Below are 16,316 nucleotides of genomic sequence, written 5' to 3' on the forward strand. Positions count from 1 at the left end.
TCATTGCTAGTGCCTGGGGTTCGGCCCCGGCCCTGCTTGCTACCCACTCACTGTGTGATTTTAGGCAAGTTCCTTCTCCTCTCTGAGGCTTTCAGTCCTCATCTAGAAAATAATGGAGGACACCTGGAGGGCACAGTGGGTAAGCATCCCACTCTTGGTTTACACTCAGGTCACAACCTCAAAGTCGTGAGATCTAGCCCTGCATCAGGCTCTGTGGTCAGCAGGGAGTCTGCTTGAGGTTCTCTCTCTTTCCCTCTGCCCCTCTCCCCCTACTCAAATAAAAATCAATAAATCTTACAAAAAAGAAAAGAAAAGGGCAGCCTGGGTGGCTCAGGGTGTAGCACCGCCTTCAGCCCAGGATGTGATCCTGGAGACCCGGGATCGGGGCTCCCTGCATGGAGCCTGCTTCTCCCTCTGCCTGTGTCTCTGCCTCTCTCTCTCTTTCTCTCTGTGTGTGTGTCTTCCATGAATAAATAAATAAATAAATATTTTTTAAAAAAAGAGAGGGAAGAAAAAAAATAAAAAAGAGCTGGACTGAGAGATGTATCAGTGAAGTTTAGGTGTGGCTGCATAGAATTTTAAAAATATAAAAAATGGTGGTCTAAATGGGCCAGGGTCTGTTCTCTCCGTAAAAGAAGTCCATGCTGGCAGCTTCACAAAGTCATTCAGGATTGGGTCTTCTATCCTTTGCACCATCCTCGACACATCGCTCCCAGCCTCTCAAGTTCACCTCATGGTCCAAAAGAGCTGTAGCTCCAGCCATCACGTTCTCATCCCGGGAAGGAGGAAGCAGAGAAGAGCAAGCCCCTCCCTGCTAAAGAAGCTCCTTGGCAGTTCCTCAGCCTACCAGTTACCTCGGGAGGCTGGGAAATGTGGCTTTCCCCTCTGTCTCCATGCAAGGAAGGAGCGAGAAGGAGAATGAGGAGGCAGTCGAGCAGTCCGCCCAGTGGGTCACACCGGCTCCCGCCCCCTGAACCCTGCGTGAGAGCTGGGGGCAGGCTGACGCTGGGAACTGCACTTCAGATACGCTGGCGCCTGGGAGGCTGGTCCAGCAGGGGTTTAGCCACTGCCAGAGGCCACACAGCTCGGACATGGTCGCGGCCCTGGGCATGTCGCGGCCCCTCTGATTCCAGAGCCCTGCTGCTCCGACACCGGATGGGTCACAGCTAGAATGTGCACCCCCACTTGCTCGCCAGTTAGAGCCTTCATTAATTCATGATTCTCCCTCATGATCAACTCATTGCTCTCAGCATCTCCGCCCCGACCACAGCCCAAGGTGGTTCAGCCAAGGGAAAATGACGTGACCTTGCTCCCCAGCCTCATGGCTCCACTGACTTGTCCTCAACCTCCAGGAACCCGGCCCCTTCAGCACTTTCATGCAACTTTGTCCGTGCGGCCCACCCCCCACGCACCCCCGCCCCACTGTGATTCCACGGAGCTTTAGAGCTCCTACAAGAAATATGCTCCCAGGGGGCATGAAGGGGCCTGCTTCCCAGGCCTGGCTGTGGGGATCACCCCGATGGACCTCATCCTCCCCCTCCCCCGCAGCTGCTGGGAGTACTGACTCCTCCCCTCTCTGGCCACAGATCCAAAACTTGGGCTTGTTCCCCATCCATGGAGTGATGATGAAGATCACCGTCCCCATTGCCACCAGGGGGGGCAACCGCCTGCTGATGCTGAGGGACTTCCTCACTGACCAGGTACCAGGGGCCTAGGGAACCTGCTTACGGGAGGGGACCAGTTGGAGAGAGACCGCCCCCCAGGTGTGTCCCTGCGTGCTCAGCCCTCAGCTCCTCCTGCCAGGACCAGGGCCAGCAGGGCCTTCCCGGGGAAGAGAGGAAAAGGACCATCTCTGGGATGCTGGGTTGTGCTGGTGCTGGGGGTGAGGCCGGTTGCACGTGGCCCTTGTGCAGGTGAACACATCCTGTAACATCTGGGGAAACAGCACTGAGTACCGGCACGCCCCGACGGAGGAAGACCTGACCCGGGCCCCACAGCTGGTGAGTGTCCTGCGCGGTACCCCCTCTCCGTATCCGGTGGCACTAGAGCTGCCCAGAGCACAGTGCGCCCAGCCTTGAACCCAGAGGAAACAGGATGGAGAAAAACACGTCTTGCTCTTCATGAGCTCACCATCTCGGAAGACACGTGAGAGTGAGTGCCAAAGAAGCCAGGGGACGAGGCTGTGACAGGTGTGTCAAGAAAGTGACAGCAGAGCAGATGACCTCCAGTAAGGGAACAGGGATAGTGAAATGACACCTGTGCCTTAAAGGGCCATCAGGATACGGAGGAGCAGAGGGAAGGGGAAGCCCCACCGGAGCGAGGTGACAGAGGCCAGGACCTACACGGCTTGCATTGGACACACTGACCCCATCAGCTGGGTCCTCCCTGTCCCCAGAGATGGAAGGAGCTCATGTCACCTCCCAAAGCCCCTCCCCAAGACACCTGCTTATAGTTGCCAGCTTTAGGTTCCCAGGGCTGCCACTGTCCCCAGATACCAGCTTCTGAGCAAACTTTCACTATTCTTCCCCCAAACAAAATCAAGGCTGTTTTGGTTTTATCTCCCCAAACGAGTACGTGACACAAAGTAGTTTCGGAGTGCAGTGTACTTTCACTGAAGACCAAGCCTGGGTGGGGTTGAGGTGGCTGCAAGAGAGGGACACAAACAAGTCTAACCTAATACATTCTGATTAGTTGATGATTTCTTTGGGTTTTCCGCCGAGATGGTATCATCTGTAAATAATAATTGTGTTAGCTTTACCATTCGATCCTTGTAAGCTGTTCTTCTCATCTTCTGGCTCTGGGTAGGACCTCCAGGGCAGTGGGAAATAGAAATGATGACAGTCTTGTCTTGAACCTCTTTTAAAAAAAATTGTTTTTTTCATTATTAAATATGATAGGTTGCCGTAGGTTGTTTTGTAATAGTCTTTATTCAGATTCAGGGCATTCCTTGGGAGTGTTTTTTTACCATAAACAGAAGTTGGATTTCCTAAAATGCTTTTTCTGCATCTGTTACAGTAATCATACAACTGTCTCCTTTAATCTGTTTGTGCGGTGATGACATTTATAGGCTCCCTCACGTCGAACCAAAGTTCTGCTCCTGGAAGACACGCGATTACGCACAACTTCAACTGGCATCGGATATACCATCCTTACCTTGTCTCCGGCCACCCCCTGGCTGCCGCAGCCCATGTGTCCCCCCCACCCCCCACCTCTCTGGTCCCCGGTCCTCTGCCCCACCCCCCCACCCCCCCACCCCCCGCCTCCAGGAGCAAAACTTGGGCAAGGCGCACAGCTCAGCTATCTCAATGGTGGCCCAAGTCTCTGCTTGGCTCATGGCTGGGCTAGCTGCCTCCCCTGCTTCCCCAGAGCCTGGTCGCTCACCCTGAGACCTATCTCCTCTTTCAGAATCACAGCACCTCTGATGTCATCTCCATCAACTGCAATGTGAGGCTGGCCCCCAACCAGGAAATCAATTTCCACCTGCTGGGGCACCTGTGGTTGAGGTCCCTAAAAGCAGTAAGTAGGGCGCCTGGGCTCCACTCCAAGGAAGAAAGGGCAGGCGGTGGGTGCTGGGGAGTCTCCCTCCAGGGGAGGGTTCCGCTTCTGACCAGGCCTCTGATCCTACAGCTCAGGTACAGGTTGATGAGGATCACTGTCAATGCGGCTTTGCAGAGACAGTTCCACAGTCCCTTCATCTTCCGCGAGGAGGATCCCAGCCGCCAGGTGAGCCCCTGGAAACCCTGCAGGCCTGAGCTTGAGCCAGACCAGCTAAGGAATCGGCCCTATTTCCAGCTCCTTCTCCTAGAGTTTCCTATACTCTCTCCTCCTGTGTTCCTGCAGGAGAGAGATGGGTCCATCAGCAGTTAGTGCAGCATCAGAAGAGATAAGCAAGACAATCAGGCCTTTAGGGGCCAAAGTAGGGAGGGGGCTAGAAGCAGGCATTTACCCAGTGCCTGGGGGCGGGGGGGGGCAGGCTCCGTAGCGCAGCACCCCCAGGGAAGCAGAGGAAGGAGGGGAACTTGTGGACTCTACACCAGAGGAAAGAACTGGACATCAGGCCTGCCTGCCTGGGGGTGGGGAGAGGGGGCAGGGGCATGCGGGGCATGGAGGGTGGGGGAGGGGAGGGGAGGGACCCATTGATTGGCTCCAGCAGCAGTGAGGCAGGGTCTTGGGCAGCCTGGCAGCCTAGAGTGACCATCCACCCCTCTCCTCCCTATCCATTCTCACCTCAAATCTAAAGAAATGCATATAACGTGCTTTAGAAGTCTGGTGTGAACTGAATCCGTGAAGAACAAGGGATGCAAGATGTCTCTGTACTGGGACTTTTCTTGAATTGGATAAAGCTGGATTGTCATAGACCAGACAGGCTTGAATCAGGGCCCAGGAAGGGAGTGGGGCTTCTTCCTGTGTGCCCTGCTCTCCTGAGAAAATGAGAAGTTGGGTCTTGAAGAAAAGCCTAAACCTTTGGAGAGAGGAGACATGGGACGTGGGACACTGCTGCCCTCCACTGGCCACATCCCCGTTTAAACCGTCCATGGCCTGGGGTCCATGAGAGTGGTCCTGTACCAGAGGCCAAGTTAACCCCCAGCAGCCACCCCACACCCCCCCACACCCCCCGGCCCCGGCCCCAGGAGATGCTGGAAAGCACAGTAAGCGTGGACTGGAAGCCAGACCTTAAAAACACACAAATATCACTCATAAACAGATTGGGGAGCTGCCAGGCAAAGGGGGAGCAGGTGCAGAGGACCCCCTGCTAAGAAGCAGTTTTATTTGTTCATTCATCCAGCATTTGTTGGGTGTTCCTCCTATGACTCAGGCCCCCAGGGGATGCAGAGATGAATTAAGCAGACAAGGGGATGAGGATAACAAAGCATGGCTGCAATCCGGGGGTGAGCACAGGTGCTGGGCCTGGGGGAGGGATGTCCAGGGAAAGTTCTCTGGAGACAGTCCACTTGGACTGAATCTTAAGACATGTGTCAGAATTTTGCAGGTGACCAAGAGAGAAGAGGTGCTGTACAGGCTCACCACCCCGCCACAACACGCGCATACACACACATGCACACATTACCCCTCCCTCTACAACTAGCTCATGTCTTCTAAGTGAATTCTCCACTCCCACCTCCCCACAAATCCCTCTGTTTTCTTAAGATTTTATTTATTTTTTCATGAGAGACACAGAGATAGAGGCAGAGACACAGGCAGAGGGAGAAGCAGTCTCCCTGCGGGGAGCCCGATGCAGGACTCGATCCCAGGACCCCAGGATCACGCCTTGGGCCGAAGGCAGGCACTCAACCACTAAGCCACCCAGGTGCCTCTCAGATCTCCCTAATACTCTCTGGATGCCTCACTTCTCTTCTAGAGAATCCAGCAGCCCCAAATCTAAGCCTCTGTTGGCTTGGCTACGTGCTTGGTGCCGGGGGTGGGGAGGTGGAGAAGGTCCCAGCCTTCCTGGGTGGAAAGAGAACATAGAAGGCCTGAGCCATTTGCTGAGCCCTGACTCTGAGCCGGGCACTGTACCTGGCTCACTCCTCAAGGCGCCGTGAGGTACACCTGCCCCTATTTTTCAGATGTGGAAACTGAGGCTGTGTGAGATAAGGCAGAGAGGGGGCTGTGATTTGCTTCCTGTTGAACACTGTGTCCGCGGCCAAGCCAGGGCTGCTTCGGGGGTTCATTCATTCAGTCATCCAGCATGTTGACAGAGCTCCTACTCTGTCCCAGGCACTGAAGATAGAACAGTGAACAGAGCAGATAAAGCCCTGCTCTCCTGGAGCTGACATTCTAGATGGGAAGACTGGCAAGACACTCGAATATGTTCAGTGTTGAGTGGTGATGAGGTCTGCCCAGAAAAACACAGGCGCAAAAGGATGGAGGTTTGGGAGGGGGGGCTATTTTATACAAGGAGATTGGGGAAAGTCTCCCCGATAAACTGACATCAGACAGAGGCCATGGAGCATGGGGAGATCACGTGGCTATCTTGGGGTGGGGGAGCCCTGCTCACAGAAGGGACAGCAATGCAAAGACTGCACAGTGGGTGTGTGCTTGGCACGTCGGGGGCTGGGTAGCAGGAGGGCTGGAGTGGAGGGAGGAGGAGATGAGGCCAGTGGGTGTGCGGCCTTGTGGCCAGGACAAGGACGCTCATTTTCCACTCCGAGCTGGGGGCGCTGGGAGCAGAGCAGAGAATACATCTGCCTTCCTCCGGCTGCCATGCGGAGGACAGACTGCAGAGGTGGAGGCCGGGAGGCAGTTCAGGGTCTTACAGTCTCTGGGGGAGAGGACGGCGGGCTCTCACTCCAAGGAGGCGGCCCTGGAGGCGGGAGGATTGGCCGCATTCTGGGTGCTTCAAAGGTAGAATGGACACGCTTTGCTGGCGATGTGGTCGTGAAGGTAAGAGCGCCCAGTACAAGGCTTCTGGCCTGAGAACAGCAAGGAAGGACAGGGCTGCTATTTGCTTTCTTGGGGAAGCCGGTTTGAGGGTGAGGAGTGAGATCAGGAGTGTGTTTGGGGACCTGTTAAAGATGCCAAGTGGGGGCAGCCCCAAATAGCGCCACCTGCAGCCTGGGGTGTGATCCTGGAGAACCAGGATCGAGTCCCACATCGGGCTCCTTGCATGGAACCTGCTTCTCCCTCTGCCTGTGTCTCTGCCTCTCTCTCTCTCTTTCTCTCTCTCTCTCTCTGTGTGTGTGTGTGTGTGTGTGTGTGTGTGACTATCATAAATAAATAAAAATTAAAAAAAAAATAAAGATGCCAAGTGGGCCAGGAAGAGGGTAGGATAGGAGTCTGGGATTTAGCAGAGAGGCCAGGTAGGGGGAGAAACGTGACAGCCGTCTGTGTATAGATGGTAAAGCCCCACCATGGAGTGAGCTTGCCCAGGGCTATGTGAGGCCTTACATGGCCTGGAGCACTTTTACCCTCGGAGCCCCTTCCTCCCTAAAAAATAATTTAGGGGGGATCCCTGGGTGGCGCAGCGGTTTGGCGCCTGCCTTTGGCCCAGGGCGCGATCCTGGAGACCCGGGATCGAATCCCACATCGGGCTCCCGGTGCATGGAGCCTGCTTCTCCCTCTGCCTGTGTCTCTGCCTCTCTCTCTCTCTCTCTCTCTCTCTCTCTCTCTCTCTCTGACTATCATAAATAAATAAATAAATAAATAAATAAAATAATTTAGGGGCGCCTGGATGGCTCAGTGGTTGAGCGTCTGCCTTTGGCTCAGGTCCTGATTCCCTGGGTCCTGAGATCCAGTCCCACATCGGGTCCCCCCAAGGAGCCTGCTTCTCCTTCTGCCTATGTCTCTGCCTCTGTGTCTCTCATGAAGAAGTAAATAAAATCTTTAAATAATAATAATAATAATAATAATAATAATAATAATAATAATAATTTAGATGATTATTTTATGACAGTGTCCCTATAAAGACAAACATAATCCAAGCAAGATTATATTTTTCTTCTTCTAATTTAAAAGAAATTAGAATATCTTTGTGGGCCCCTAAAAGCACGAAGGGCCCTGGGCCCACTGTGCTCACCAGATAAGACTATAGGTAAACTTCTCCAGGAAGTGACTCTACATAAAGCAGAGGTCCAGGGACAGAGGCACAAGGACCACCAAAATTTAGGTTAGGAGGCCTCTCAGATCTCACTTCTCTTCTAGAGATTCCAGCAGCCCAGAATCTAAGCCTCTGTTGGCTTAGATTGCTAATGAGGAAGCAGCAGAGAAAATAAGAAAAAAGTAGCTCATGTGATAGAATAATCCAGGAGGAGTGAGAGTGGCCCGAGCCAAAGGCGGAAAGTGTTTCAAAAAGGAGGCAGGATCACCTGGGTCACTTAACTCACCTGTCCATTGTGCAAGGGCTGGGTGCTCCGAAGACTCTGCAGGCTGGGTGCCACCCATCCCGCCAGCAGATCCCACCAGGCACTGGCCATCGCCTGTCACCCGGCTGTCCCCCGGGGCCTCAGAACAGTAATGCTGTTGACCTCGAGCACTCCTCCCCTTGCAGATCACATTTGAGATCTCCAAGCAAGAAGACTCGCAGATCCCCATCTGGATCATTGTGGGCAGCACCCTGGGGGGCCTCCTGCTGCTGGCCCTGCTGGTCCTGGCACTATGGAAGGTGAGGCCCCAGCAGGGAGGCGGTGGAGAGAGCAGCAACCAGGCCAGGGGCACTAGCCTCTAGGCTCCGTATCCTCCCTGTGGGAGCTGCCACCCACTCAGCCCCCTCCCCAGAACTTGCCTGCTACGGAATCATCCGCCGCTCACTGCAGCAGACAGATTAGCTATGGCCACCTGAGGACCTTCCACCTGTGGCTCTGACTCTTCTGTGGGTCCCTTTAAGAACCTGATAAAATCTAGGTCTCCTCTTATCAGAAAAAGAAGCAAACACATAAACACAAAATTTCTCCAGCAGAATCGGGCTGTTAACAAGCTGCCAAACCTTTCTCTGTCTTTGAACCTCAGGTTGAGAACCCCTGGCCTCCACCTCCTATCATAGATGCGGTGAGGGAGGCGGAGGGAGGGGTGTTGACTGGGGCAGGGCCATACAGCCAGACTTCTCGCCTCCTGATTCAAGCTCCATCCACTCCACTGCAGCCACCCCCACACCTGCCAAGGGAGTCCTGCTGGGCTGGGGGTTGGGATACTCCATGGTAGCTGGGGTATTGGCGAAGGAGCCTTAGGAGGGTTAGTGGCAGGAAGCAGGGAGGGGAGACAGGTCTTGTCCTCCCTGCCCACCGCTGAGACATCCCCCTTTGCCTCCCGCAGCTCGGCTTCTTTAAAAGTGCCAAGCGCAGGAGAGAGCCTGGCCTGGACCCCACCCCCAAAGGGCTGGAGTGAGGCTTAGAGGAGGCTGCAAGTTGATGGGGGCCAGGACACCGGTCCAGGCAGCCTGCGGGCCCAGGCCCGTGGCCCACTGAGCTGGGGTGGAGAAGACACCAGCTCGCTTTGCACTTGACCTCATCTCCTGAGAGACCAAGCCTGCACCCTCTGAAAGCAACTCAAGCTGGTTTCAAGAGGGACCGCTCTCCTGGGAGGCCCGGACACCTCCAACGCGGAGCCCTGGTGATTTGGAGGGCCCCCTCCCGCAGCACACCAAAGGCTCCCCCAGGCTCTGTGGGGGCATTTGCTGCCCGGGCCACTAAGGTGCTAGGAATTCAGAACCTTCCCGTCCCATCCTCGGAAGACACCGGGGGAGGAAGCCTGCCACTCTGCACACTCCAGGCCTCAAGTCCCAGTAGGGCCCCGTGGAGCAGCAGATCTGCATTCTTTGCTGTCCTCCCACCCCCTGCACCCTGCACCCTGCACCCCGGGTGGCCCAAGGCGCCGAGTCCCACCAGCCTCTTCCGCGGGCAGGAGATAGGTCCCTGCAGCTGCCCCTGAATGAACCGGGGCCCGGGATGGTGACAGCTGCTGGCCAGGGATGACGAAGGACCCTGGGACGCGGAGACTGGGACGGATGGGCAGCTGGGATGCAGAACAGGGGCGCCCACCTGGAGCCGGGGAGGCAGGCGGGCCCGCCCCCCGCCCCCCCGCGGGAGCAGGTGCACCAGGCACTCCCTGGGGCCCGTGTCCCAGCCCGCAGTCTCCCCACCTGCCTGCCCTGCCCTGCCCCGCAGGCCCCGCAGCAGGGGGAGCAGTGCAGAGCCCCCTCATGCATCACCCACCTCCCGTGCATGAGCGTGAGCACACCCATGCACACACACCCCCACCCCCACCCAAACAGCCTCCCGTCCCTCCTGCCCACCATGCACGAGAGAAAGGCTCGGCCAGTGCTGCTGAGGGGTCCCCTCCTGAACGCTGCACTGGTTAAAGCCGGTGTAGGGGCACCCCAGTCTCTGCAACCTCAGTGGCAAATATCTGATCCGCTGGCTCATGGGACAAGTGGTACCACCAATGACGGCGCCTTGAGGACAACAGGCACGCCCGGTGCCCAGCGAGTAATTTATGCCTTAATCTTGTTTTGAGGTAGAAATGAAAGGGGGATGCATCAAAGGCATCTGCCCCCCTGTCACATAGTACGACCTTTACTGTCGTAAATATTTTTTGAAATTAAAAAAAAAAATACAGTGTTGAAAACAACCAAGGTGCTGTCATCCCATTCTGTGGGCAGGGCATGTCCTGGGGAGCTAACCTCTTCTCTTCGAAGAAAGGAGGTAGATGTGGGGCCCCTCCTTCCTTCCCATTAGCTCTAAATGTTGAGAAGGGACTTGTCCACCATTTGCTCTTGACAACATCCCCTCCAAATGTCTGCGTGGTCTGGGAGGAACATCTCCAGTGATGGAGCACGTCCTCCCTCGCAAGACCACCAACTCCATCTTGACCTTTTTGGATGGTTGAAGCTTCTAGGCCTTAGTTCCAGCTCTTCCCTCTCTGACCTCCCAGACTTCTCCAGGTTAGCATTTCGACGCCCGCCTGACACCCTGACTTAAAGTGTCTTCACCTTCACACACAGATTGCTGTTAAACCAAGTGGTCCCCATTCTAATCTTGTGCCACCGGAACCCCAAGAGGCCAGGAGAACCTTGGAGAACCTTGGAAATGATTTCCTTTTGTTGTTCCCTAGATGAGGGCACTCAGAACCAGATTAGATAAGAGACAGCCCTAGGTTCCACAGCAAAATCCAGAGTCATCCCAGGATTGCTCTTTTAAGCCATCATTGTAGCCCAGCCTTGGGGGAGAAGGGGGGGCTTATGGAAGGAGAAGGTATTGATACAAACTATGGGAATATTTTTTCTCAAATGGTGAACCCCAAATCAGAACACATTTACAATCACGTTTCACTGGTTACCCTCATGAATGGAGCATCTGACTAAAGGAAACATGAGGAACCCATACTCACAAGTGTGTCATGTGATTTAGCACGGAGTCAAGCACCATCAACTCTCAGAATGCTTTCACGTGAAACCTGCCTTTTAGAGGTTGGTATTCACATTTTTTAAAAAAACTGCTATGTGCAGCCACACTGCAGGCCAAACAAAATGTTATCTGCAGATCAGAATGCAGCCCAGAAATAACCAAATTACAACCTCTGGGGCTTCAGACAGCCTTTACCCCCAGTGCTCCATGGTCCCTCCAGCCCCACCCCAGCCCTACAACCAAGAACAACTAAATGGTCGAAAGGTGAAAACTTGTAACTTCAAAGTTTTCAGACCTCCCTTCGTGTCTCTCCTCTTTCTCTTATCAATTCTCCCTTTTGGAATTTATCTGCTCTGGGGCATAAGCGTTCAAGATTGGCCTTAAAGAGTGCCTGGTAGGGCCACAGAGAAGAGTTCCTAAGGCGCCAAGCTCATGCTGGAGCAAGCATTCCTCAGGCCTGAGGAGTTTGGAAAGATACCTTTGCAAAGGCCCACCCCAGGGATTCAGATTTAATTGGCTGAGAGGGGCTGGGGCACTATCTTTATTTCAGAGTTCCCTCTGTGACTAATGTGCAGAGTCAAGGTCAACAGGCAGGTGACTATATAGGCTGGAAAACAAATAAGGGGTTAACAAGCCCAGGTGACCTTCCATTAAGGGTGGGAACTATGCCATTGTAATGGTGAGGTCACCCTGACTCCAGCCTGGAGTTGGGAAGACTTCCTTGTCCCCGCAAGTCTCCAGAGTCAGATCCGCTGGAGATTTCACTCAGTTCTCCAGGGTCCCCAGAGCCCCAAGGGGGACTCCTGGAGAAGCTGAACACATTTGCTATCGTCTGGAGGAGAGACGAATAGCAGTTCCTGAAGCAATTTTGGCATTTAGTGGCAAGCAGCCCCAAATGTGACCTCAATCAACATAAAACTCATGTTGTGGTTCATAGATGGATATTATTTGCAATGCTCTATTCTGTAGTTAAGAATAATTATTTATGATGGAGCTAAGGGCTGAACTCAAGAGTGTTAACCTGAAAATGGTTCAATCTTTTAAAAGCATTACCAGCCATCCTAGGCATTACTGTAAACAAGCTGCTTTGACTTTCAGGTGGCCGCGTGATACTTGTTTAAGCAAGTCTATAGCAAACAAGCGCATAGGAGAAAAACACACGGGGCAAGGTCTCTCATAAACCAAATACCAATGGATGATGGTTTTAGAATCTGGTCCATGGATTGCCTGGATTTCCTAAGTTCTAGGCTCACTGTCTCGTAGAGGAAAAAGACACGTTGTGAAATGAATTGTGCAAGATGTTCTGTGAGGTTTCACTGCTGCCCTAACACGGTGAGACCCTAGGTGGGATGGGGGCTCTCAGAAAAGATACAGAAGTTGATGGGCAGGCCTTGGATGGACTCAAGAAAGGCCTCAAGCCCTGTGCTGTCACCGCGCAAGTGTTCTGCAGGGAAGCGGGCATCGGTTCTGGATCTCTCAGATCTGGCCAGCCGAGGGCAAGGAAAGAAATCCAGGCAAGAGTGCTGCTTCTTTCTGGCATTAGATGGTGTGGACACGTGAGCCTGCAGGGCGAAGTGTGCCTCTTAGAGCACATTATCCATCCAGAGCCAAGCTTCTCAAAGTGGGATCCGAGAGCCGCCCTGATCAGAACCAGAGATTTAAGTTCCACCCCAGACCTCACAGATCCACTACCTGTAAGGTAATTTTAAGCTCGTTAAATGAACCAGCAATCTGGAGCCATGATACTCTTATTGTAGACGTCCGTGTCAGTGTCTTGAACACTGTAGACTTTCTCAGCTGCCTTGGGTCTATCTTGGTGGCAGCCATAATCAGCAAAAAACCCCAAGGGGTATCCTTCCACCACAAACAGTGGAGTTTGTGGGTTTTCCTTTAGTTAAGGAAGCTGGTATTTTTAACAAGACAGCTACCGGGTGGAAGGGGCAAAGTGCTAATACAAACACCACCGAGAGAAGTAGAATAAATGTGGAAGAGCTTTTGACGGACGGCATGGAACTAGCCTTTCCTAGAGGTCTTTAAAAGACATGTTATTTCCATCAGTAAAGGGTTTTGGGGGTCAGTGCTCCCACAGAATATGACACTGACCTTCAGTCAGTCCCCCTGGCTTCAAGTCCCAAGATGCTAAGCATCCTGTAAGAGAAACAGCCAGCCTACTCATGGTCCTTTTCCGGTATGACTCACTCTAACCACACTCACCCGAACAGTAAATGGCCAGGTCTCTCCACCACCAGATCCGCCTTGGGTAGCTTCACTCGATACCGCCATTAGTGGTGAGTGGTCTCCTGTTTTCACCACTTTGGCCTGTTTTTACCTCCCGTTGATATCATCGTTAGCCCTTTATTCTGCACTACTTCTTACTATTCTTTTGAAATCCCCCCAAATTACCCTAACATTAGTATTAACATCAGCTAGGCTCCATGCAAAGGGCAGTTAAGCTTAGCTGCCCACATTAAAATTATGCCAGTGCTTTTGTGTCACTATCTATTCCATTAGCTTTGACATCACACTAAAGTAGGACACCATGTTCCAAGCAGAAACTGAAACAGGAACAGAGTTTTCCTGGTTAAGCATGGAGAGAGGGTTAGAAGCCTGGCACCTGGGCTCTGAAACTTTTCAATAAGATACAGACTAAAACGCACCGAGCAAACTCACAAGGTTCAAAGTAGGGTATGAGCAGAACATTTTCTCATAAAGGAGGACATCATTCCTTAATGGAGTCATCCTTGCTGCTCAGTTGTGCACATTCCTTGCCTTCATCTCCCTGGTACTACGTACAAAAATGACAAGTTCTCAGAAAATGGCCCAAGCCAGAGTCAAAAGGTAACATCACAAACTTTTATTTGGGAAATTAAAATTAAAATCTGAGGAAAAACAGAAAGTCAGATTTCAAATAGGGCCATCTAGCTAGATGACAAGCTTATCAAGGGCAGGGATCATCTTTATTTTTGTTACGTACACTCGTGGTACTGTGCATCTGTTAGAAGCAGGAACAAACCCCAGTCCTGCTCTCAGGAGAGACCAAACACACTCAATGTACAAAATACAGGGAAATTAGAATAGAAAACTTTGTCTAAGCTTGCCAACATGTTAAGTCTTTATGAACCACCCGAAATTTGCTTCTCATTTTCTAGATCAAGCATCTGATGAAATCTATTACTACCAGTATTTTCTTTAGTCTGGATATCTGTTCCTTCAAGAGAGCAGACATTACTTGAAACACAGGAAAAAAAAAATAAAACTTGGAATTTGTCTAGGTGATTCCCAGAGTCCAGCTGCATACTGCAGCCAGGGACAGACCTGGCAGAGATGCTAAGGGAAGCTTTGTTGTATAGTCTGATAGTGAAAGAGCACCACTCACTGTGTCAAGACCCAGAGCTCACCCTGGGCTCTAACATTCATTCCCTGTGTGACCTTGAATGGACAAGTCACTTCTTTCCGAGTCCAAAACCTCAACTATAAAAAGAGATTTGCACTAAATGGTGTTCTCAGGTCTCTACAAAGGGACTGGAAGGCTATCCTAAATCTAAATTTGAAAAAAAACATGTGTAGACAATGTGCTGTAATACCACCATACAATAATACTCTGCGGGTAACCTTAACTAATGTTAATTAGGCAAATGAAAGAAATACAGAACATGAATACTGAAATGGAAAGGCAAAATAATCATTCCTTGTAAATAATGTGTATCTGAGACATCCAAAAACAGCAACTGGAAAATTTCATTTTTTAAGAAAAGGCAAATTTATTAAAATGCCTATGTAAAAGCATTTAACATTCAGAAGTATACATAATGGAAGATCCTATCCACAATGTAAACAAACAACATGATAATAGAAGGTAGATGTTTGTAGGAACCTCATTAAAAAAAAAAAAAACTTTAAAAATGTCTCTGAGAGACAGAAGACTTCACTAAATGGGACTATCTTTCCCTCAGATATAAAGGCTCAGACTTGAGAGGCAAGTCTCCCTAAATTAATCTATTAAACTCAATGCTAAACAAAATCATCTTTCAACATAACAGGTCACCAAAATTCATTGGGAAAAAAATGCAATAATAAAGGAATTATATCCCCTCCACAAAAGAACACAAATGAAAACATATTAGCCCTACTAGTATTAATATTTAACATTTACCAGCATTTCACTATTATGGGTCAGGCACTTTGCTAAGTAAGCATCTTGATTCTCTCATTTGCTCATCACAGTCCAAGTTAAATATTATTGTCCCAATTTACAGAAACTAAAACTTGGATAGAAAAGTAACTTGCCCAAGGTCACAGAGCTAGCCTTGACAATAATCCCCAGAGCCCTACTGCACGGCCAGATCAACAGAACAAAGAACCTAGAAAAAGATCCAATTACATTATGGAAATTTGGTTCATGATTGCAATCAGTGAAAAATAATTAAGTAAGTCTTTAGCTAGCTGGATCCTTACATGAAAATAAATTCTAAATAAATAAAAAATAAAATAAATTCCAGGTAGATAAAAAAATGTAGGGAACCCTGGGTGGCGCAGCGGTTTGGCGCCTGCCTTTGGCCCAGGGCGCGATCCTGGAGACCCGGGATCGAATCCCACGTCAAGCTCCCAGTGTATGGAGCCTGCTTCTCCCTCTGCCTATGTCTCTGCCTCTCTCTCTCTCTCTGTGTGTGACTATCATAAATAAAAATTAAAAAAAAATTAAAAAAATTAAAAAAAAATGTAAACCAAAGAAAAGAAGCAGGGGGATGGGGGAAGAAGGGAAAAAGAAGGCAGAAGAGACATGGAAGGGAAAAGCCATAAAAGCATTAGAAGAAAACATGAATAAAAAAAGATGTTATGATCTCGGAATAGAGACAACCTTACAAACAAGATACAAAACTCAGAATCCATTTTTTAAAAATTATGATAAATTTGGCTACATAAAAATGTAAACTTCTGATACAAAACTTCTATAGTCAACGTCAAAAAACAAACTACAAACCATGACGTATGACAGGGAAAATTTCCCTAAACTTCCAAAAAATTTCTAACAAGAAAATGACCACAACCCAAAAGCAAATAAATACAACATGTAAGTATGAGTGTCAACTTCATTCATAATAAAGGAACACAAATCAAAACTATGATATACTATTTTTCATTAATCACTTTGCCAAAAACTAAATGATTAGATAATAGCTGATGTCAGTAACAGTGTAGGTAGGTGGAAGGCAACTTAATGATCTCTATCAAAATTTTATTTTTTTTAAAGATTTTATTTATTTATTCATGAGAGACACAGAGAGGCAGAGATGTAGGCAGACGGAGAAGCAGGCTTCATGCAGGGAGCCCGATGTGGGACTCAATCCTGAGACTGGGACAGTGGAATCATCCCCGCCCTGAGTCAAAAGCAAGCGCTCAACCGCTGAGCCACCCAGGCGTCCCTCTATCAGAATTCTAAATACTCAGCCACCAACCCAGAAATTCCAGTGCTATGAA

General features: G+C 50.6%; 1 protein-coding gene across 1 annotated transcript in view; it reads left to right on the forward strand.

Annotated features, from left to right (window-relative positions):
• ITGA11 (integrin subunit alpha 11) overlaps positions 1–10,062 on the forward strand; it is a 114,612-nt gene extending 104,550 nt beyond the window's left edge. The window contains exons 25-30 of the mRNA XM_055319642.1: positions 1,587–1,700; positions 1,914–2,000; positions 3,406–3,516; positions 3,628–3,723; positions 7,988–8,101; positions 8,749–10,062. Of these exons, the coding sequence (XP_055175617.1) occupies positions 1,587–1,700; positions 1,914–2,000; positions 3,406–3,516; positions 3,628–3,723; positions 7,988–8,101; positions 8,749–8,820 (594 nt within the window). The 3' untranslated portion in view covers positions 8,821–10,062. The remainder of the gene's footprint in view (positions 1–1,586; positions 1,701–1,913; positions 2,001–3,405; positions 3,517–3,627; positions 3,724–7,987; positions 8,102–8,748) is intronic.
• The last annotated feature ends 6,254 nt before the right edge of the window (positions 10,063–16,316 follow it).

The sequence above is a fragment of the Nyctereutes procyonoides genome, unplaced genomic scaffold (assembly GCF_905146905.1).
Source record: "Nyctereutes procyonoides isolate TBG_1078 unplaced genomic scaffold, NYPRO_anot_genome, whole genome shotgun sequence".
NCBI lineage: Eukaryota > Metazoa > Chordata > Mammalia > Carnivora > Canidae > Nyctereutes > Nyctereutes procyonoides.